We start from the raw sequence: 25,060 nt of genomic DNA, 5'->3' as shown, positions 1-25,060 counted from the left end.
GAATGAGCCGTAATATCCTCCCCGGTCAATTTTGTTTTATTTCGTGTTTAAAAATAAACATCATAAACTTAAAAATGGTATATCATTTGACTTCAAACGATATCCAGAAGCGAGGTTATGGTTTGTTAAACTTTGCTCCTTCAACAAAATTATAGCTTTTTACGTTTTTACATGTGTCTCTTTTTCCACATTGCTGGCAATATATATCAAACAGTCATAATTGGCGGTCATTTCAAATCATCCCCAAGTCAACGAGGTTTAAGAAAGTTCTCTCATTGTTAATTGTTGTTTATGCATACCTGTACAAAATACAATGCCTGGTAACCCACCACTTGCACAGGATTTAGCAAAAGCAAACAAAGACCAGAGCTATTAAAAGTTCTATAGCCGGCCATCTAAGGTAGAAGCTTATTATCCACTTCAACAATAGGATTATTGATTAGTTTTTGACTATCAAAATAAGACGGAAGTCGGGCCAGCTTAAGTTATCGATGAATACGACCTTCGTACACATTTTACACCGTAACACAGAATACAATTTAGGGAATTTACGGCTCGTTTGTGCTGCCGGGTCACAAATGAGATTAGACTATGCATCGACATGAGAGCTCCAAATAAAGCAATTCAGCGTGAGCGGAATGTCACGCCCACCATAGATGACATTCTAGCCAGTCTTAATGGTGCTACAGTCTTCTCGAAATTAGATCTGAAGAATGGTTACCACCAGATAGAGCTCCATGAAGATTCCAGATATCTTACAGTGTTTTCAACTCATGTTGGTCTCTTTCAGTTCAAGAGGTTAAATTTCGGAGTAAACAGCGCTGCCGAGAAGTTCCAAAATTTAATCCAGTCAGCGTTAGCAGGCCTTGATGGAGTCATAAACATCTCAGATGACATTCTTGTCTTTGGCAAAGATCCAGAAGAGCACAAAGAACGCCTCAGACATTGTCTTCAAAGACTTAAAGACAGAAATCTAACAGTCAATAAAGACAAATGCAAGTTTGGTTTGAACTCAGTCGATTTCTTTGGTCACACATTCAGCGGTGAGGGAATTTCACCCTGCCCAGAGAAAGTGAAAGCTTTACAGAATGCTTCACCACCGACATCCAAAGAGGAAGTCCGCAGTCTCCTTGGACTAGCCACATACTGCGCACGCTTCATACCACAACTTGCCACAATCACAGAACCACTGAGACAACTCACAAAAGAGAAGGTCAAGTGGATGGACCTGGCAAGGTCCGCAGGAAATCGCCCTGCAAGAAATCAAGAATGCCATAACTGAACATTGTAAAATGGCTTACTTCAACCAGGATCTACAAACAGAAGTAGTTGTTGATGCCAGCCCAGTTGGTCGTGGTGCCACGATGATTCAACACGAGGGTGACACTACATCCTACCTTGTAGCTCTAGGCAGTAGATCTTTAACAGAAGTAGAACAACGTTACTCTCAGACTGAACGTGAAGCGCTAGGAGTCGCGTGGGGTGTCAAACATTTCCACATGTACTTGTATGGAGGTGAATTTGAAGTAGTAACAGATCACAAGCCACTACTCTCCATCTTTAATAACCCCTCATCCAAGCCACCATTACGCATTGAGCGATGGTTAATGAGACTACAGGAGTATGACTACACACTCAAGTACCAACCAGGAAAATCAAATCCTGCCGACTATATGTCGCGCCATCCACTTCCATGTACCAAGTCTTCCAGTAGAGAAGAAAAGATGGCAGAAGAATATGTCAACCTGATAACTTCAAATGCAGTTCCCAAATCCCTTACAGTAGCTGAAATAGAACTTGAAACACAGAATGACACAGTGCTGCAAGAATGCATTTGGGCAATCAATAACAATCAATGGCACACAGTCCAGCAAAGAGCCACAGCTGCAAACAAGAAAGACATAGAGTTTATACAAAGTCCGCAATGAACTTAGCGTTAATGCAGAACACAACATACTACTACGAGACCCCCGCACTGTGATTCCAAAGAGTCTCCAACAGAGAACAGTAAACATTGCTCATGAAGGGCATCAGGGAATCATCAAAACAAAACAACTTATGCGTCTCAAAATCTGGTTTCCTGGAATTGATCACCTGGTAGAACAAACAGTAGCTTCCTGCTTACCATGCCAAGCATCAACAGTTGAAAGGAATACAAGTGAACCACTTAAGATGTCAGACCTACCACCTGGTCCATGGCAACAGTTGAGCATTGACTTCAAGGAATTACCCACAGGAGAATATCTAATGGTAGTTCTCGACGATTACAGTAGATTTCCAGTCATAGAAGTCATCAAGTCAACCTCAGCCAAAACAGTCGTTCCTAAGCTTGATACCATTTTTGCTGCTTATGGCATTCCAGTTACAGTCCGTACTGATAACGGTCCCCCCATCCAATAGTGCAGAATTTGCTCAGTTTGCTCAATATTCTGGCTTCCACCACCGCAAAGTAACACCACTTTGGCCCTAGGCCAACGGAGAAGTAGAAAGAATGATGCGGAACTTGAAAAAGTTGTATCGTACTGCTACAACAGAACAGCAAAATTGGAAACAAGCCCTAAATAAGTATCTAAGAAATCACAGAGCGACCCCCCATAGTTCCACAGGCGAAGCACCAGCAACACTCCTATTCGGTCGTCCGATACGCACACGACTGCCGGAGATATCGCCAGAACCCAAGAACAATAAAGTTCGCAGTCATGACAGAAAAAACAAACAAACAATGAAGGCAAATGCCGAAAAACGCAAGAACTCGGTCCCAAAGACTCTAAATGTGGGAGACACAGTCCTCCTGAAGAGAGACGCTTCCTTCAGATCGCACCAAACACCTTATCACACACAGCTGTACAAAGTTACAAAAGTGAAAGGGAGCATGATCACCGCAAGCGATGGCAATAGAACTGTTACCAGGAACAGCTCGTACTACAAGAAGACGCACTGTCAGCTGAAAGACATCGAACAGCAGCCAGATCTTAGTGACTACGATGATGAAGATCCTACAGTTGAAGCACCACCAGCACCACAACCCCAAGTGCCAGCTAGACAACGACCACAAAGAAACAGAAGATTGCCAGGACATCTGCAAGATTTTGTTGTGTGATTGATATAGTGCATCTTAGGGATCCAGGACTTGAGTTTTTAGAACATAACTGCAACTTAACTTTTTTTATAGTTTACGCGTATAGCTAGCTAGGTTATAGCATAAGCGTACTTTAGCACGCATTTAGCACAGTTTGCACGCATTGCATTTCTTATTCACATTTTTTTTCATGTTAAGTTCCGAAATCAATCAAATCAAAAGTGCAAAGCAAGAAAATTCTTATTTTAGGCTGCCAAGTGATTCACAGTTTTAAAGTTGAATTGCAGTCCACAGTGTATTTTATGTGTTGAAACGCAATTGAGTTATACTGTACTATGCTCACTTGTAAGAAGCATTATGATGCACAATGCTTAGCCCCTAACACCGATACAGTTGTCAACCTGTATCAAATACATAGCACACATTTTGCAATAATACACATTTACATCACATGGTGTGATTCCATTTCATCTCATCACTGCCGAGTCAACAAGACCAGATATGGAGTCTGCAGTCTTCAATCTACTTTGCATTGATCACACCAGTAATTTTAGATAACGATGACCAAAAGATCTTTTTTTTTTCTCATGTTAGGTAAATCCAGTAGTAATTCTTGCCAAAACAATTTTATTTTTTTGTCAGAAACAATGTGATTTATTTCAGTGCAACTTTTTTCTTTCATTTCAAGTCAAGGAAAGTTCCACCATTTTTCTGTATTATTTTTTTGTTCAAAACAAAACAAAACAAAATAAAACAAAATTGTTTTGAAATTGTTGTCATTTCCAATTTCATAATATGATCACATCTTCAACGCGTTAATCTCTTGGTCATCATCAAAGTGTTAAAAATTTGTTTGATTCAATGAAACTGTTTAATGTTGTTTTAAATCTCACATATTTCATATGTTGGAACTTTTCAAAAACAATCAGGAAAGCAAAACTAAATAATGTTTCAATCCAAAATAATGAAATATAGTGATGTAAAAGTGGAATACATGCACGCGAAAATGTGCACTTGTTAGGTTTAAATGACCAAAAATCATGTTACACATACAGGTGTCAACATTGGGAGGTGATGATTGTATGTGCCACCCCTGTCAAAATATTTGGGGGATTTATCTCCCTATCCCTCCATGGATGATTTAGGGTCATCCGAGGTTGCCCCCGCTCCTGGAGGGACAGATGTTTGGCTCGTACCACACTGCTTCTTTGACTCCCAGCTCGAACCCCCACGAACCAACAGGTTTCACGGTTCAAAATGACAACTCGATGAGGTCATGCAATCGATGAGGAGGTTGCTTGATGACACGATCCCAACCATGTGACAGATTCATTCTACAGCCCCCGCTCGTGTTGAGGGACGGTTGTTCGGCTCGCCCACACTGCTTCTTTGACTCCCCACTCGAACCAACATGGTTCACGGTCCAAAATGACAACTTTGTCAATGTCAAAGCTGTGACCACTACCCTCAAGATGTTTGTAGACCGCTGAATCGTTGCCACTTGAACTAACGCATCTAAGTTGGGATATGCGATTTACTATGGGGACTGAGTTTGAGATAATTGACGTAACCGTTGACAGCTACCAGCATGATTCCATCAAGACATGGAACCAGAACAAAACGAACCTGGGCTATCGACCAGTACGCCGGGTAATAGATCACCACAACGTTCCTGTACCGAATAACTGGACTAATTTTCTCCCTTGGAGAGAATAAAGCAAATCTTGCCGAGTTCCTATCTCAACAGCTTATGACAAATGTTGTATCAATTGCACCCACAATACTTGTAGTGGCTGGACGATTTGCTCATATCACAGAAGTAAGATCTTCAGATTCAGAGATGGACACAATACCCCTAGGGCGAGTTTCCCGACAGGAGTCTTATTAAGCCGTAGTCTTAAGGTGGCCTTGAGGCTACTAAGCCTAGCCCGCTCTCGAAGCCCGAGTCTTAACTCTAGCCGGATTTCTTCAACGCAAATTCAACCTAGTCTTAGTGGCCTGGCAGGCTTAACGCTTGACAACCTCGTCCCTTTCAACCAGCGACTTAATTGTATAGGCTGTTGGAGGTATAGATGTACATAAGCTGTGGTCCTGACGGTTTACCGTACTAACAAGGTTGCCGTCTCATTATCGCAATGTTCCCGGCGCAAAGACTAGCCTGGACCCGCGGTCTTGTGCTTGCTGCTTGGGCTTATACCGTACACAACTTGATGCAAGAACGTTGTGTCTGTTTTTGTGTCTTTTATGTATTATTTTATTTCCACTTGACCTTTTATGAGTCCAACTTGTATGAATAATAGGCCTACGTCTATATGCTTTATACTCGTGGTTTTTTCTTTGCATCCCAAAAAGGGTAAAACTGTTAAGCCTAATGGAAAGGAGCTGTGATTCCCCTAAAAAGGAAAGCAATCAACGTGCTATCTACTGCTGATATCAGTAGTCTTCTCAGATCTCACATGAAGTTACTGTTGGTACAATATTTATAATTATTTAAGTAGAAGATATAGCAATATTATATGCATCTTATCCGTAAATTCAGTTTTTATACTGCATGCATTATTGTTTCGTGTCAAATATTTACTATATCTTTACCAATTTTGTCGTTCTTCTATTGTATTAAATTGATGTCCAACCTGGTATAATATAGGCACTCCAAAATAATATTGTAATAGGCCTACTTATGAAAAGTACGAGTATCAAACTATTAAGGCTTGTATAGGGACAGGTGGTATCATATAGGTCTTCATGATGATGATGATGATGATGATGATGATGATGATGATGATGATGATGATGATGATGATGATGATGATTATGATGATGATGATGATCATGATGATGATGAAAGATTTAAAAAAAAAATATATTCGTTGTTAAAAATATCATCATTCATTTGGGGGTGGGGTGGGGGTAAGCGGGGGAAAACATAATAAATGAGGGGCAGGCATCGTTCATGCTGTTTGGGTTTGTAAGGGGTGGAGTGGGTCTGAGGAGTTATGGGATCTGCTTGGAATGTGTCCCCGGAACACGTTGGCGTAGATTTCTTTTTGACATGGGGGGGGAGGTGGGATTGAAAACAAAAATGGTACAAATGCCATATTTAAGCTATTAAAGCTGGTGACATATAGGCCAATGGTACAAAAGTGGGATAAATGCAATTTATTTAACCTTAAAAATTGAGTTTTTAAGGTTAAAATGACCAAATATGAGGTTAATTAATAACTCTCAGAAGTAAGCCTAATAATATTTACCAAGAACTCCCCCGCTCCACCCCCCCCCTCCTAGTTACGCGACTGCTTACTCATGTTAATTGAAAGACCGTCAAAATATGAAAGATACACTTTGCGTTACAATTTAAATAATTTGTAAATTGAAATAGACCAAGGCTTACGACCTAAGACCTGCTCTGAGGCAGGGCCAAGAAAAGCCGCTGTAAGCCTGGTCTAACAGGCTTGCGTAGACTACGGCTACAGAAGACTGATTTCGAGAAATGCAAATTTTACTAAAGCCTGGGGCTAATCCTACAAGCCTGGCCCACGGACTAACGAAGCCTCGAGGCTATGGTAGCCGTGCTTCGGGAAATACGTTTTCAGTTAAGCCTGGTCTTACGACCTCTTAAGCCTTGAGGCTAGACAAGCCAATTGCTAAGCCACCCGTCGAGAAATTCGCCCCTAGAGGCTAACCTAGGATACGGATACTCATCTTGTACTTCATTGCATTAACATAAATTCTGAAGCTGTGGTGGTTTCAGCACGTGACACTGATGTTTTTGTCTTGCTGGCTGCTCATTTTGACAAGATGTTATGCACTCAGTTGTGGATGAAGGCAGGAACTTGTAAAAAGCCCAAATACATCCCCATCCACAAAATGCCAAGTGGAAGCTTTGCTGCTATTTCATAACTGGTTGTGACAGTGTGTCACAGTTTTCTGGCTATGGCAAAAGGTGTTCCAAACAATAATTGTTGACGGCTCTTGGCACAGTTCATTTGCCGTCTGTATAAGGTGCATGACGTGGAAAGATGCAATAAGCATGATAAGGCACGGGTGATACTATTCCCAAAGGGTTGTCCACAGGAGAATCTACCACCAACATGCAAATGTACCAAAGGATGTATAAGTGACAATTGCAGCTGCATGAAAGCTAAGCTAACATGCAAAGATGGTTGTGCTTGTGCATGTGCATTGAACAGCCAACAAGAGTGTAGAAACAGAAGAGACTTAAGACATCAATTAAAGTTAGGAATCACTGAACTACAAAGTGAAAGGTCAAATAGAGAGAATCATAGTTCCAAGATCCTAACGGGAGCAATAAGTTACATTTAAAGTGCCAATGTTAAGTTACCAGTTTCATGAGTTGTACGGTGTAAAGTATAATAATAGCTAATTTTGAAATCTTTAACCTTTTTAAATTGGAAAATTAATTTAATATTAAATTACAATTAAACGGGCATTTAGCCAGAGAAAGTAATGTACCCTTATGAAAACGATGACAATTTTGTTTTTTGAGATACACCCAGAAATTGTCAAATGAATGGCGGCCATCTTGGAATTCTAAATGGTGGCAACCCTAACTAGTTACAGCAGGTATTAGGTAACATATAATTTGGGATCCTTGGTATCAAAAACATGAGTACTGCAATCATTTTTAAACTTCTATGTTGTCTACTATCCAAGTTATAGCAATAAATGCAAAAACTTTATGAAAATGGCGGCCATTTTGGAATTCAAGATGGCGGCAAAACCATACCAGGTAAAAGTTCAGTAACAATCAATTTGGGTTCCTCTGTATCATAAACATGGATATTGCCACCATTTTAAACCTCCTATGTTGTTTAAAACTTAAGTTATTATCAAAAATATGTTGAAAATGGCGGCCATTTTGTTTTTTGAATTTTGAGGGCTAAGACTCCAAAATTGAACCGGTTAAACAGAATTTTCGAATTCAGCACCCTCGAATTATCTAGAAAAGCTTGTTTAACCACTTTTAACACGAAATGCCTCCAGTTAGCACAAATTCTCAAATTTTGGCCTGTCTATAGGCTTGTGCCCATATTATAGCTAGCCCCTAAAAACTTTATTTTCCATCTAATTTTTCCCGTTGAAAAGACAAAACTGATGTTTAAGAGAGCAATAATATCATCAATAACATTTTGAGTCATTTTTATCCATAAAACGATGCAGGATAGGATAGATAATTACTTTGACTTCAATCATAAGTCTATGATATAATGAAGATTTTGATTCTACAACATTATTAGATCTAAACAAGAGACATTTTTGTGTGACAAAACCAAGTGAATTTTTACTCACTACAATATTTCGTCCTTCACATCGGAGGACTTCATCAGGTACACTGCAAGATTCTCATCTGTGTGACGCCGATGTCACCACAATGTCACTCCATCGGAAACTACACCTCGGTTTTCCATATCGCCGGTCCGAAATAGCCGGGTAGCCAGCCTCCCATGCGGGCTCCCATGTTCCTCCAGAGTGACTTCGCGGCGCGGCGACTTCGCAGGAGACTCACACCGGTGTGACTACGCGACTGGGCCTGGGTGCTCAGCACCGGCGTTTTGGCTTGCCGGTTTTGCTTTTATTGCCATATTTTTTATATTCTCTTGATTTATTCAAATAATATTCTTTATTTCTTGCTTTTTTTAGGGGATTAGGGAGGGGAAATTGCAAACTGAACTTTAAAAATAAGGGAAATATTAGATGAATAAAATAAATTTGTTAGTAAAAGAAATAAACATGATAAGTTAACAAAATATAATTCAATAAACTAATATAATGAATAAAATACAGTTTCTTAATTGGTGGTTATTTGAATAAATAAATAAATAAATAAATAAAAATAAATAAACAGGAAGAAACCAATAAACATGCAAAGAATGGCAGAAACAAAGAAACACTTCGAAAGAAAACAACTTGAGAAAAAATGAAAATAAAGAAGTTAAAAGTAGGAATATTATAAGAAGAATCAGAGAAGATTCTCATCTTCTCTGGAAGAATGTAGGCCTATTGATGAATTAAAATATTAAAATGTAAAATAAATTAATAATTATAACTAGCATTAATATTTCCGTGATAAAAAATAAGACACAATTTCAAACAAACAATAGGCCTATATTGATGTGAAAAACAAAATTTAGTGAAATATATTTAGGTGAATATCAAACTCAAGCAACAAAAGCAAGTTAGCTTTTTTAAAAACTGAAGTGCATGCATCAAATTTACTAAAATACACAGCAAACATAAGTTTACCTACGATTCGCCAGTCGACGTCAATAGCAACAAAATACAAATATAAAAGTACACCGATTTACAGGCATAATTTGATAACGTAAAAAAAATCAACATGAAAAACGAATCAAACTAATAGGCCTATAAAAAACAACATTTTGAAAAATGGAAAAAGAAAATAGCAAAAGCCAAAGTTTTGCATAAATTTACGGCAGTAAAAGTAGTAGGCCTATATTCAGAAAAGTGACAAGAAGACAAACAAAATGCATGATAGGCCTATAAAGCAAATAAATATAACAGAAAAATTCTTGTTTCAAAATAAGTGAATTTTTGGCAAAATAAAATGTATAAATTGAAAATTCTAGGCCCATAGGCCTACTTTAAACTTGAAAACCAAACAAACTAATGAGCCAAGTAAATCAAACAATAATCAATGCGAACTTCGGCTGAAAACAAAATTAACAACTCTTTAAAACATTTAAAAAAACAATTTATTTTAAATACAAAAGTTTCAATAAATTAATAAGCCTATGTAGGCCTATTTATAACATTATCATGGAAAATATGAAAAATATTAAATTGGTTGTAAAACATACCATCCAACCATTCAAGTAAACAAAACAATGATATAAGTTTTGTGGGAAAACAAATAAACACAATAAAAACAAACAAATTAATAAACCAAGAACAACACACATAGTTGATGAGATTATAAAACATGCAGCATAAATAATTAAAATTAGGCCTATAAAGAGAACAATTAAATTATAAACAAAACAAAATGAATCGAAAGTCTCAAAATTGAGATATTATAAAGAATGCAAAGCAAGATAAAAACTAGAGTCAACAGACGCTGAATACAAGCCGCAATTTGACCCCTATAACTTGACCCCTGGGTTACGGATGGGGTCAACTGCTCTTGCATTGTGCTTAGGATGTCATAAGAAATATTCCTGGTGAATTTCAGCTTAATCGGAACTTATACATGGATTTTGATTTGTTGAAAATTTTTGATTGACCTTTTGACCCCCTTAATGACCTTTGACCTCAATGAAAAAAAAACAGACAAAATGTATTGTTCCAATTTTAATAAAAAAATTCTAACATGTTTAGTTCTTGAGATAAAAATTCTTGAAGGTATTCAGCTAAAAACAGGAAGTGACCCCTTAATGACCTTTGACCCCCAAAATAAAAATACCATGCATACATCAGGGAACACTAATTCATGTATGTTGGTTATATTATTCTGGTCTGTTTATATTTTGAGATAAAAATTTTTTGAACATTTTTGATAATTTTGGTTTTTGACCGGAAGTAACCCCTTAATGACCTTTGACCCCAAAACTGTAGGCATCCTAAAGACCCTAGCTAGTAGCAATGCATGTGTGCTAATGGCGACTCTCTGCTATGTAATTTGTAAAGACAGTGATTTTTTGAATATTTTTAGATTTTGACCGAAATGACCCCTTTATGACCTTTGACCCCTTATCTGAGCACACCCTATAGACACCGACTAAAGTCGAGTCTCATGATATAACCATGTCCTCATCGCATGAAATTTGTGGAAGGAGTAGCATTTTTGTGAAATCACATTTTGACCATTATAGCTAGGTCAAAGGTCACAGCAAGGTCAAAGTCAAATGGAAGGTTTGGCCTAGCCCAGTGGTCTTTTGGGTCATGTTTGGTTGAAATCTGTCAATCCCTTGCGGAGCTAGATGCAGTTGATTGCGGTTGCCAGAAGAAGAAGAAAGAAGAAGAACTAGTGGCAAATGGTGGTCATAGACCACAAACCTAGCTGGGGCTTGTTGGTATTGTGGAGGTATCTGACCCCTGCAAAATGTTCCAAAAATATTTCCCTGGTCATGAGGTTTGTTGTCACCGAGTTTGAGTCCCGTATTCCTTACAGATGTCCAGAAAATGCAATTCTAAGATTTGACCCCAGATGACCTTTGACCTGACCTCTGAAAAATGTTCCAAAAACTTTCCCCTGGTCATCAAGTTTGTTGTCACGCAATTCTAAGATTTGACCCCAGATAACCTTTGACATGACCCCTGCAAGATGTTCAATAATGTTCCCCTGGTCATGAGGTTTGTTGTCACCGACAGATAACGCAACTCTAAGATTTAGCCCCAGATGACCTTTGACCTGACCCCTTCAAATTGTTCCCCTGGTCACGAGATTTGTTGTCACCGAGCTTGAGCTTTGAACTTTGATGTCCAGATAATGAAATTCTAAGATTTGACCTAAGATGACCTTTGACCTGACCCCTGCAAATGTATCAAAATTATCCCCAGGTCATGAAGTTTGTTGTCACCAAGTTTGAGCCCCATACCCCTTACACATTTCCAGAAAATGCATTTTTAAGATTTGACCTCTGCGTGACCTATGACCCGACCCCTGTAAAATTTCCCCCTGGTCATGAGATGTTGTCAATGAGTTTGAGCCACATATCCCTTACATATGTCCAGATAATGCAACTGTAAGATTTTACCTCTAAAATGACCTTTGACCCCAATTCTGTGTACAAGTTATAGGCATTGGGTATAGTCGATGCATATGTGCAAGTGACGTCATTGTGCTATGTAATTTGTGGTAGAAGAAGCATTTTGAAGGTATTTGGTTATATACCTGTAATGCCCCCTTAATGACCTTTGAACCCAATTCTGTTTGCACACTATGGGCACTGGGTATAGCCGATGCGTATATGGTCAAGTGACGTCATTGTAGAATGTTACATGTAGGAGAAGAAGAATTTTTAGCTGAAATCACATTTTTAGCCTATTTGACCCCTCTGTAACCTTTAACCTAATAAAAGTCAGGTAACGTGTATGGTTGTGGTCAATGATGGTTGTGATCAAGTTAGGTCAAAATCGGTCAAAGCATGTCTGAGCTAGAGCAAAAAATGTGCAATTTGTTGCCAGAAGAAAGAATGGATAGCATAACAGTACCTAGCTTGGGGGTGTAAACCCCAGCTAGGTAAGAAGAAGAATTGAAAGAGAGATACAAAGCCGACGTTTGACGTCGGCTTGTAACAAACAAACAACAAACAAAAACAGACGGCAGAACAGCTAGCCATGGACCCACTACACGGTATACGTACAGCATGCATCAATCAATCAATTAATATTATAAAACCAACTCATTCCATTCATGAGCGTATTATGACAAGCAGTAAACAAGCATGATACCCGTATTTACCATCATCAGCGCGTATAAGGCTGCGATCACATAGAAGTATACTATTCGGGTATACGGTGCACGTTTTGCAGGTAACTTGGCGGCGTAGTCACCTTGAAGTTCGCCGACAAGGCACCGAGCGAAAAGGGTATAATCCTTCTTGTCTTCCATGAGCAACCGCGTCACATCGGGTATAATCTTCCTTCCAGGAGCAACCACTGTGCATGATTGACGGGCTATTCCATTGCTCGTAATAGGGTAGTGTATTTAAGCGGGAGAATGCTGGATGGTGCACGCGCGCGTGCACGATGTGCAAGGCAGACTTTCGCCAAGACTTGGCGTGTGGTTGTAGGGGTGTGGGGTGTGTGTGTTGGGGGAGGGGGGCGTGTTGTCCGAGATGCCAGGAATTATTTAATAATAGTTATTAATATTGGAAGAACGTTTTAACTTTCATTTAATGCATCATATACGATTTTATACTATTTTAGATTTTCAATTAATAACAAAATAATAAAATAGAATTTAAAAATTATATTAATAGGCCTATTTATTATCGCACGCCATGGTAACAATAAAAAAAATGGCACACTTTCCGATAAAAATTTGGGAAACAAATTAATTTAAAAAAAAACAAAAAAAAAACAATCTTTCTTAAACCAAATTTTCATGAAATTGAGGGCCATCAATAAACCAAAATGCACCCCGAATCTGTCGCACATCCCCGCACAGTGACATCGCCCCGATATCTTCATGGTAGAAATCGCCATGGTAGGTTGAATCCACAGCCACCCATGGCCATTTTATTCGGACCTTATGAGATGCATAATTAGCGAAGTGACCTGACTAAGGCTACTGACAATAACCGGGGTAATTGATTTCTCGCTGTGTGAGCAAGCTTGTATACGACATTGCGGTCAATGGTTATACTGCCTCCACTGAGTAGTGAGTGCAGCTATAAGCCTGCTGCGCGCTGTAGTCCATACAGGACCAACGCAATATAACATTAGAGTTTTGGTCAGATTTTGAGTTCAAAGCGCACGGCCAATTTTCAAAGCGCACGCTAACGACTATCATATCTGTTCAACACGTATTTTCAAGTGTATGAGACCACATCTGGTTTCTTGAGAAAAATCATTTGCGGGAGATATTCATCATTTTCTAACCCAGTATCCGAAGATTTTCGTCTGATATCAAAATCGTGCATAGCAATTCACGTGTATCGATCCCGTGTATTCATTTTAGTGTCTCTGCTGCACCAAATAATTATTAGCCAGGCGATGTCGGTGTGCTCCGTAGTAGGCCTACCCTCCTTTCCACCCCCGTTGCCCTAAACTAGACGTGTAATATAACCGCCACGAGTATTTTTTTTACCTGTAGGCATTCGCAATAGTTCTAGCCCAGATAGCTTTTAACTCACGCCTACTAATAACGTACTTTCATCAAGTGATGGCGCTATAAGGTTTACCACGGAAGCTGTTTGGTTTACCGTGGAAGAAGATTATACCCTATATGCACCGAGCAGGCGACGCATGGGGGCACTGGCTACGGATGTCACTTTGATGTGACTACAAGATGTGGACCACTGTCGGAATCTAGTCAGTGGTGTACCTCATGAGTCGCCGATGCGGTATCGAGCAGGTAACACATCGGAGGGCAGCAGTTGTAGTAACTGCGTGATGACACTGCTGCATTGTACCCTACTGCCTTGTTTCCGATGTAGTCACTCTCATGAAGTGACACCGTCGGCAAACATAAGGTAAGTTTTTATGGAGTGACGGCCGTGGTGACTGCAGAGTTCCAGTGCGATGTAGTCACTCTGCCGCCAGGAATTTTGCAGTGTAGGCCTAACCTATGATAGCTTTTTAAGTCATAATAATTGATTCAAACATAACTTTGGCAATACTCAATCATTTTCGTTCGTTGAAACCGCAAAACATACTTTCTTTTCCTTACAAATCGAATAGCAAACATCAAAAACATTTCCACCACAAAATGTAAAATAAATAAATTCATACCAATAGAAGAAGGCTATAATCCCATCTATGAAACACATCTATGAAAACTGTTTAATATGTACAACAACCATGACAACATCCAAAATTTAGGGTTAAAAAAGACAAATAACCGACGTTTCGGGAGCATAAACAAATCCCTTTTACAAGGTAAAACAAGTAGCACTAGTCATTGTTATTTTAGTCCGAAAGGCCCTTTCAGTGCATTTGAAACTAATTAACTTAATTTGACCCCCTTAACGTAAACAAAGTTTTACGTTTTCTTGAAGTGCGCACGACCTTGTTCTTCGCATCACAAAATTCCGTTTTCCAAAATAATGTAAACCGTAGAAGTTTGTAGCCACACCAATTCGCCAAATTACACCAAATTTATTATACATCTTAGAACTTAAACCAGGGAAGTGCCACTAATAGCTGATATATATTTCCAAATAGGTAATCAAGAAACTTTACAGCTGAAGAAATTGAAAACCAAATTCTCTCGAATATCTGCAACCGTCATTGAACCAAGCACAGAGCGGATCTCCAAATACCAAGACATGGTACGTCAGAAAAGCGGCGACATTACTGGGATTGAATACAACTGGCACAACCAAACCTTCCAAGAGTTTGTGACATCTATGGAAGCAGAGCAGAAGTACCAATTCATCACCATTGTCAATGCCATATATTATGCCGGCGAAGTGGAGGAAACAGTCAGAAAGTTATATGAGTTATTGAAGCCTGGTGGGATTATATTCATGGTACTACAAGCAGGTAGGTAAGCCGGTGACAACTCTCTAGTCCGGAGGTTCCCCAGTCCGAAGGCTCCTTATTCTAGTCCGAAATTTCGCTAGTCCGAACACGTAATTTATCATGCGCTAGTCCGAATTCTGAAAAAGGTTAGCTAGTCCGAATATCGGGTTCTCTAGTCCGAAGGTTCGCTAATCCGAATAATAAGGTTCTCTAGTCCGAATATAACCCTAACCCTAACCCTTATTCTATATTCGGACTAGAAAATCTTCGGATTAGCGAACTTAATTTGGTTTTCAGACTAGGGGCCCTTCGGATTAGAGAACCTTCAGACTAGCGACACTTCGGACTAGAGAGTAGTCACGGGTTTACAAGGTAAGCCACCCATAATTACTAAAGTTTGTTTTGCAAGGGACATCGTTTCCCTTGGAGACCTGCCTACTAGAGTCTGGAAGTGCGACCAATACAATCACAAAAATGGGACCCCTTTCTATACCCGAGATCCAGATTTGGTGCAAAATATTTGACAAGTTCATGATTTGACAACTTTAACAATTTGACGATATTTGTTGTATGCTTTTGGAAATTTTGGCTCACGATTCATAAAATTGGGTTAAATTAGCAACACATTTGACAAAGAAAAGGGCCACACTCCACACGGTCAGCTTAGATGGGGGGGGGCAGAATATGAGTACATTATGATGATTATAATTCATATCACCATTGGTTATGTTATATGTGGATGAATTAAAGGAAGCAATACACATATGCTTAGTTTGTTTAGAGTTATTGGAAACTAATGATAATGGTATCAGATTATTAAGAAGCTGGTCTCAAATGAAGTAGAATTTGAACAGGTATGGACATTTATTTTTTTGCCACTTGCCAGCATGATGCAGTCATGTCTACAGTAGAATTCACCACGACCTTTGCAGGACTTAAACCCCATTAAAGCTATTAAACCAAGATAACACTCATTGAAAGCACCTCAACTGATTATTTTACATGTGCGGTATCGAAATGAGCTGGTATTATAGTTTCAGTTGGGTAATCGATTATAAAGGAAAGGAAACGCAAGGTAACAATGGTATGTGGACCTTTGTTCACGAAATGAGACAATGGTCTGCTTATTGTTAACCAGCATTCTTGAAAATGAGCAACATAATGATTGTTGACTAAACACGGTTTGGAAATAATTTCTTCATATTTTTTGGTGTTATCTGTCGTTTACATATCCTTCCTAAAACACAAAAGTGCGAATACTTCCAAACACCTAAATTAGCTAAAAATTTAGGACATGTTACAAAACTATATTTTCTAGAATTTCAGAGAATACTTTGAATATTGGCAGGTTATTTTTCACACAGTGACGTTAACTAGGCAATATTTTCTAGAAATTCAGAGAATACTTTAAATATTGGCCGGTTATTTTTCACACAGTGACGTTAACTAGGCAATACCCTATACTTCTAACATACACTATTTGTAGAGGTCACGCGTCAATGGTAAGAGCACTGTGTATTGTGTATATGAAAACGGACAGTAACTGCAGTATGCATGATCTAATCATCCCGGCTGGAAGATGCTGTGGGAAGATGTGTATTATACACATACTGCAGTTACTGTCCGTTTTCCTATACACAATACACAGTGCTCTCACCATTGACGCGCGACCTTTACAAATAGTGTATGTTAGAAGTATATTGCATTTGCCTAGTTAACATCACTGTGTGAAAAATAACCGGCCAATATTTAAACTATTCTCCAAACTTCTAGCAAATATATTTCTCTAACATGACTTAAAATTACAGCTAGGTTAGATGTTCAGAAATAGTCGCACTTTCGTAGAATATGAGTGAGGGCAAAGCATAGCTAGCTCATATGCAGCCAACTCCCCGTGTTAATTGAATGGAGATTTAACCGAAAATATTGAGCTATATTGGTAACGGACCGCTCCGTTCTGAAGAATGCCACAAAAAACGGTACAAGCTACATTTAAACTATTCTATGAAATTCTAGAAGATATCGTTTTGTAACATGTCCTAAATTTTTAGCTAATTTAGGTGTTTGGAAATAGTCGCACTTTTGTGTTTTAGGAAGGATATGTAAACGACAGATAACACCAAAAATATGAAGAAATTATTTCCAAACCGTGTTAAGTCAACAATCATTATGTTGCTCATTTTCAAGAATGCTGGTTAACAAAAAGCAGGCCATTGTCTCATTTCGTGAACAAAGGTCCACATACCATTATTTGTTTCCTTGCGTTTCCTTTATAATCAGTTACCCAACTGGAGCTGTATTATAGCACTTCATAGCGATACCGCACATATAAAACAGACACATGTGCACAACCAGAGAAGATCCGATTTAATCAGTTGAGCTGTTTCAATGAGTGTTATCTTGGTTTAATAGCTTTTAATGGGGTTTAAGTCCTGCAAAGGTCGAGATGAATTCTACTGTAGACATGACTGCATCATGATCATGTTCACGCGTTATATGGCAGTTTGACATACGTGATGCGTGGTTTATTCGGCCAATGTTTCAAGTAGATCGTCATACGCATTATTGTCATGGCATTATATATTGTAATTGTATACGTCAATTTGGATGAATTTGGTTCAAACGGCTTATAAAGTTTGATTTTACATGGAAGGGGGGGGGGCACTGTGCAAATAAATATTTAATTATGAGCATAAAATAAAGGGGGGGGGTGGATTTAGCCAAGCCGAAAGGGGGAACAAATAATATTCATAAAATAATAAGTGAGTAAATAAAAAATAGATAAACAAATGGTTTATGTATATACATAATTTCAATTAATTTAACACAGGGGGAGTACAAGTAGTTATGAGCTATATAATAAACATATAATATTTAAAAAATAAGAAGTAAATAAATAAATAAATAAATAAATAAATAAATAAATAAATAAATAAATAAATAAATAAATAAATAAATAAATAAATAAATAAATAAATAAATAAATAAATAAATAAATAAATATTAATTAGTTATGTGTGTGTGTGGGGGGGGAGTTGTGCAATAATTATGAGTCCGGGGTAACATTTGCCTGACCATCAATTTCTCCCCCCCCCCTCTTATATCCCCCTCCCCATGGCTCACAATGTTTGCACAACCCCTGCATAAACAAATAAATGTACAGGGGGCATAAATGATTAAATATATAAATAAGTCTCCCCTGTATATCATATTTATTGCACAGCCTCTATCTAAATAAATAAATGAATAAATATAAATAAATAAATTAGTCTCCTCCGCAGCCAGGTTTTGATTTTTTTTGCGGGGGGGTCCGGCTGCGGAAGAGACTATTTCTCGATGCGTTTTTTTTAATTCTCGGTGAGGATTTTTTTAAAATTCTCGGTAGTTTTTTTTTCTCCCTTGATGTATTTTTTTTCCTCAATGGGTTTTTTTTTAGGTTTGGTCCACTATGGCACGCCAAAGAGGACAGTATCCTATTTGTTCTTGATGAGTTTTGTTTTTTATTTTGCGAAGATTTTTTTTTATTTTTGAAGAGTTTCCTGTTTTCTCTGTGCGAGTTTTTTTCTTTCTCAATGTCTTTTTTTTCTCGATGGAGTTTTTTTTCTTTCTCAGTGTGCTTTTTTTTCTCGGTGGAGTTTTTTTTCCTCAATGTGTTTTTTTTCCGTCGATGGAGGTTTTTCTTTCTCAATGTGTTTTTAGGTTTTGTCCATAAAAATGCGTATACATAAACCACCGGTCTTTGTATGTTAAAATATTGTGAATACGATGAAGCTTTGGGCATATTGTAATGACTGAGTTACTTAGCCCTACCACAGGGCCTGTTTTCTTTTTGTCCACACTATATACACCGAGACACCATGCTATATCCTGAGAACTGCTAAAAACCAAGTGACAGCTCACAACCCAACCCACTAACCGCTGTCCCCGGGAACGGGGACAGTGGTTAGTGCCCGGGTTAGTGGGGACAGCGGTTAGTTGGTTTAGCAGTTCTTCTCGTGGTATAGCATGTAAATAAAAATCCCTTTAAAAAGGGATGTGCCGGGACATGGTTGTTCACATTGAGTAACTTTATATTTCTTTTTATAAAAAAAGTCAAAATAATTTGAAGTGCAAAGATTCGGTTGGTTCAAACCTCAAAATCAGACTCTTTTTCCCAGATACTGATGATTCAGTTGGATTCCTTACAACAGTTCCATTCCAATTTGTATACTTTTATGCTCTTTATGTTGTTACTCCTAAGGTTTACGTTCACTAACTTACCCAATACGAACAATTTTAAAATATGATCCCTAGATGACCTATGACCTCAAAACATTTTCACTCACTTGATGCCCCCTTACACAGATTATTACCACTAGGTAATGTTTGACATTGAAATTTACTTTTACAAAAGAGGGCAATTTCCCCATCGCTTTATCTAAATCAACAATGACCTCATTTGACCACTAAATGACCTTTGACCTCAAATATCTCCACTCACGTGTTGTCCCCCTACTCAAATATTATTATCACCAGGTTTGAATGGCACGAGTTGGAACCGATGTTTGCACCTTATAGTATAGATTAATTCATAGATCTTTTTGTTTTTTGAGGATTTAAGCATACAAAGTAACAAGCAAACTTTCAAGAAGTATATAGGGGGCCTATTAGGGTATATATTACAGGCCTACACAAATTGAACCCCAAAATAGCACCTTTAAAGCCAATAAGTGAATGTTTATTGATAATATTCGTAGTAACAAAATCCAATCATTACCTATGCTCTAATGCTTCATTCTAGTTTTGACATTTGTGTCATCATAAAAATAGACCCAAATATTTGAAAGTGATGTGTGCATCAATAGCTTTTGATCACCATCTTGTTACCAGGAAATGCAGTGATCTTGTTTATTTATTAACACAGGTTTGCCCTCAAATTGCTCACTCAGCAGGTAGCTCTCAACAGAGATACAGGCCATACATGGCAGATACTGAACAACAACAAAGCATGTATGGTACCCGGTGTGTCTGCCCATAGAACCCATAGCCTGCCAAGCTCAGTGTGCTAGTGAAGAGAACCATCAAAACTTCCTAGTCTAGATTCAGAAATATTATTTTCCTAAAACATATACCTATTTTACCTTAAAATGCAAAATCAACACAATATTTCTGATATCTGCACAGGCCAATTTTAGTATTCATGTTTGTCATAACCATTTTGATAATTTTTTTGCAATATATTTACAAGTTTCCGTTTTCTTCATGAATTACTAATAGAAACAACAGAAAACTGAAATCAAACAATAAGTGCTGGGTTGCCACGGCAACCCAGCACAAAAAAAGAAAAAGAAAACAGGCCCTGTGGTAGGGCTAGCAGGTGGTCCCATCACTTTATTTGTGGGCGGGTCCAGGCACATTGCTGTTCCAAATATGGAGTGGTTACATCATGGTTTCATGTTACTTTGCAGTGACTCGGATCGAGGCACTGTGGGGGGTTATAGCCAAAGTTCGTAAGGCCTTTTTTCTCGGGGACAGCGGTTAGTGGGGACTTTTTGTGAGGTCTTTAAATGACCACTGGCGATCCCGGGCGAGTGTTAATCCATTGGGGTGTCATCCACAGAGAATGGGACAAATTTGGGGCATAACATTGCCAAAATATAAAAGGTGAAAAATATTTGATACATAAATGTCATAATGTCATCCATATTAGAAAACATTTTTTTATTAAAACGGGGACTTGTTATTTCTGTTGTAGATTCCGGTATGGGATTGCTTGCAAAGACATTCCCATATATAGCTGTGGAAGAGCGGACTTCAACCATGTCAACAACGGCTACTGAACCACAGAAGATAAAGACAAACTATCTTATCACCTCCACAGATGTGAAATCTGTTCTCAGCAAGTACCAGATGGCCTACACTCAATCTTCTTACACAGAATCAGCTGATCTTACCACCTGTTTCACTGAAGATGAGATGACACCTGTCACCAAGCTTGTACTTGATTTCATCACCATGACAGTCAAGTTTCAGGAATCAGTACCAGATGAAATCTTCAATCAAGTCATGGACTTTATCAAACGTAATATACGTGTAAAGAAATGTGATGAAGATGATGATAAATATTACTTTGATACTGAATGTGATGTTCTAGTAATATCAAAATAGGTAACATGTGACAAGATCTGACCCAATCAAAGTTTGTAATTATTAAATTGAGATATAGGGACAAAATACAATAAACTTAAAATGCCAGGGACGTGGGGTTTTCCGTGTGCATCAGTAAGGTTAGATACAGCTGAGCAAATTAGAAATGGCCATTTAACTCATCAGTGGTAACGTATCTGTGAAGCCCTTTCCCATCTTTGTCTTAATCGTGCAAGTGTAAAAACTGACCGACTTAATACCCATACTTGATCAGTCATCACCCAATGTACTAAAGTCTGATATGGTATTTGGCTTCATTTATCACAGCGTTTTTTCCGAGGGGAGTAGAATTTAGGTAACGTATCTGTGACGGCATGAACGTAACGTCAGGACTTTTGCCATTAATAGACCTGATTTTTAAACTTTGAAACCATTGTGTTATGTTCCATATATATAATATAACTATGGAGTCTGCTTGATCCATCACATGAGAACATTCATCTAGCCAATTATTTTCACAGATTGTTATCCATTAGAAATATGGTAACGTATCTGTGAACAATATTGGCGACATAGTCTGAAAGACCTGTTGGAAAAAATAATAATCTGTGTTGTGATGATTTATACTTTATAATTAGGGCATGATACCAGCTAATGAAAAGTACCTATAATCCATTATATGCGCGCATGTTTAGAGGGCAGGGACACATTATACGGAACGCACCTTGGCTGGCGACATGGAGGAAAACAATGGACATGCATAATCAGCTTTATTGTTTTATACTTTCTAGGCATGTTACAACCTCTAGCCTCACACATTTTAAAAAGCAAAGTATAAGTTATATTAATAAAAGTTATTTCTTTCTGACGAAACAAGTCTGAATACGACTTGAAACTATGGGCGACACATATTTGGCATTTTGAACACTTTATCGGAGAATGTGCCGATTGTCATAATGAAGTTTCGCTTCTGATTGTCATAATGAAGTTCATTGAGGTGTCAGTTTAACCCTAACCGCATGCCACGCAGAAGATCCCCAGCATGTAGCCACACTAGGTGACGTTGGCCCGGCCAACGATTCCCTGGGTATATATGACTTCAACGGGCTGATTGCGTCATCAAGTCACGTGGAATGCATGCACGCAGAGTGGTTTTAATAGTGAGCTTTAGTGAGTCCTAGTTGGGTTAGGGTTAAGGAGGCATAAGTCTAGGAAAAACAAGCATATTAATCATTGAAACATGCTCTTTGCAAACGGTAAAAAAGTAAAGATAACCAGAGGGGCACGTTATTGCTCATTCATGTGTGTGCGGGATATGTTGACGTATATGACCCCCTGTCCTTCCAGGATTGACGCCCATACCACAGTACAGCTTCCCAATACTGTTTTATACTTAGGGAGTGTTCAGAAATACTTTTGTGGGGGGGGGCTGGTAAAAAGGGAGGGGGACCAAAAAAGGTTTGGACCTTAAAAAGGGGGGACCAAAAAGTTTTAGGTGGTAGGAAAGGGGGGGGGGGGGGCCAAAAAAGTTTTCTATATCACTTTTAACATGGGCAAGTTGGGGTTTTCATTGCTTTTGTTTGAAAAAATTATGGCACTTAGTGTACACATATCTATTAATTTTAAAATTGATATAACATTAAACATCTGGGTTGGTCTAAAAAATACTGGCACTTTTTATCATAGAATTTTATATCTCTTCAAAGTAGGCTACAAACATGATAATGTACCAATCTGATACAACTAAATCAAGTTAAATATTGCAAAAAATTGGATTTCTTTGCACGTAAACTGCACACTTCAGTTTACTATTTCTCATTGCAAAATTACTTTGTACACATAGGCCTTGACCATATAGGGCAGAGTGGGCACAGGCCCAGGTGCCACGGTGGGGGCCACACCTGATATCCTGTGTACATTTGCGTAACCAAATTAATCTCATATTTGACCATTTTAGCTTTTTGCATAAATTAGTTCCAATTTTAACGATATTTGACCATTCAAGCTTCAATATGGCCAAATGTTTTGCGCGGTTCGCGCGCATTTGTACTATCATAATAGCCACGGATCCAAATTACGCTGATGTGCCTAATGACCTCCAAACAAATCCTCTATTTCATTTATCCCTGTAAAATCAGATAAACACCCTGATTTGGGACAAATCTAAATTAAGTATAATGAAAATTTCCTTGTGCTTGTATTTCATGTGCAATTCTCTGTCCCACCGGGAATGTTTCAAACATTTGCCTCCCTCAATATTTCAAACATTTGCCTCACCCTTGTCATACATGACCCCCCCCCCCAATGTATGCGACAACCAGAGATGGTGATTGTACGTGTAACGAAAGATACAGATACAGATAGATGACATGTGACCCAGATAGCACACCACTGGAAACAACACTATTAAGTATAATGTTTGTTATACGATAATGGGGGGGTGTCAAAAAGTTTTGTCTGTCTGTCAAAAGAGGGGGTCAAAAAAGTTTAGCGGTCCATCGAGGGGGGGTCAAAAAGTTTTAAAGCGAAAAATTTGAGGGAGACCAGCCCCCCTAACAAAGTATTAATGAACACTCCCTTACGTGACTTCGTTCTTAGAATGGAAGGCAATATTTTATTCCATTTCCGATATTCTACATTTTATCCGATAAAATTACAATGCCATCCATTTGTATCGGAGACGGAGTTATATTCGTCTCAGTTGTGTATTATTACACGAACGTCATAAAATCATGCTTTTAAGACTAGTAAGGTTACGCAGGATTGTTTTTACGTTTTATTTCAGGCCTATATAATATATTAAACACCTCAGAGATGCAGATTGAAAAAGTTGGTCTGCCCCAGCCTGAACCCCACCATGGGATTTCCCATGGGCCCAATAAGAGGCCCTATCGCGGCCCATGACCCCCGTCCCGTCTGCTCTCATGGATATGGTGGCTCTTTAGTCCTTGGTGTCGTAATTTCCTGATTTCGACTGTATGTAGAAACTAATAAATGAGCGATGATAGCATTCACACGGTCAGCACCTCGTTATCATCAGAGGCAAATGATTTGCTTGAAATAAATAGCCAATTTGGGTGAAAAAAACTCAGTTCATTGCGCGGAGATTGCACTTTTATACACAAAACTCACATAAATAACACAGAGAAAAAAAGTAAAAATATGAAATTATATACCGTGTATTTTTTTTTTAGTATTATGATATCTAAATCATATGATTTGTGGCAATTTTTGACCATAGGCATTTTGGTGGCCATTTTAATAATAAAAAAACCCTTTTAGGGTTAAGCAGCGCCAAGGATTTATCATTTAAATACACACTAAAAACTACGGGGTTATATTTTCCGTGGTAATTTTGAATTGACCACGTTTGGGGTTGTTTTGACCCTTCAAGGGGGTTGTACTGTTTTAATTTGACCACATTCACGAGGTCATTTTAGCCACGACGAACGTGGTCAAAAACTTAGTGGTCATTTTGCCGATACCGTCGCGCATTGATATCAGTTTCAATCTTCCGCTTTGAAAATCTCAATTCATAAATGAGTTTAAACATGAGCTGCAATTAATGTTTGTTGATTAATAAATAAAACTAATTTTTTGACCGAAGTTACCCAATTTGTCAACTTTATAATGACTTGCATTTCGGAACTATTTGCACACACGGTGTGCATCGGCTCACGTGGTCAC

At 38.3% G+C, this 25,060-nt stretch overlaps 2 protein-coding genes across 2 annotated transcripts in view; one reads left to right on the top strand and one right to left on the bottom strand.

Moving 5' to 3' along the window:
• LOC140170021 (trans-L-3-hydroxyproline dehydratase-like) overlaps window positions 1-8,595 on the bottom strand; it is a 34,316-nt gene extending 25,721 nt beyond the window's left edge. Inside the window, exon 1 of the mRNA XM_072193333.1 lies at window positions 8,390-8,595. The gene's annotated coding sequence lies outside the window, so the exon portion shown is untranslated. The remainder of the gene's footprint in view (window positions 1-8,389) is intronic.
• Window positions 8,596-13,885: 5,290 nt separating this feature from the next.
• LOC140169008 (histamine N-methyltransferase-like) lies at window positions 13,886-21,737 on the top strand. The gene is made up of 3 exons (XM_072192301.1): window positions 13,886-14,256; window positions 14,948-15,268; window positions 20,982-21,737. Exons 2-3 carry the CDS (start codon window positions 15,052-15,054, stop codon window positions 21,392-21,394), a joined length of 630 nt encoding a protein of 209 aa, XP_072048402.1. The 5' UTR covers window positions 13,886-14,256; window positions 14,948-15,051; the 3' UTR covers window positions 21,395-21,737.
• Window positions 21,738-25,060: the final 3,323 nt, after the last annotated feature.

The sequence above is a fragment of the Amphiura filiformis genome, chromosome 14, assembly GCF_039555335.1.
Source record: "Amphiura filiformis chromosome 14, Afil_fr2py, whole genome shotgun sequence".
NCBI classification, from domain to species: Eukaryota; Metazoa; Echinodermata; class Ophiuroidea; order Amphilepidida; family Amphiuridae; genus Amphiura; species Amphiura filiformis.
The sequence above is the reverse complement of the archived record's forward strand: the minus strand, read 5'-3'. Positions and strand labels throughout refer to the sequence as shown.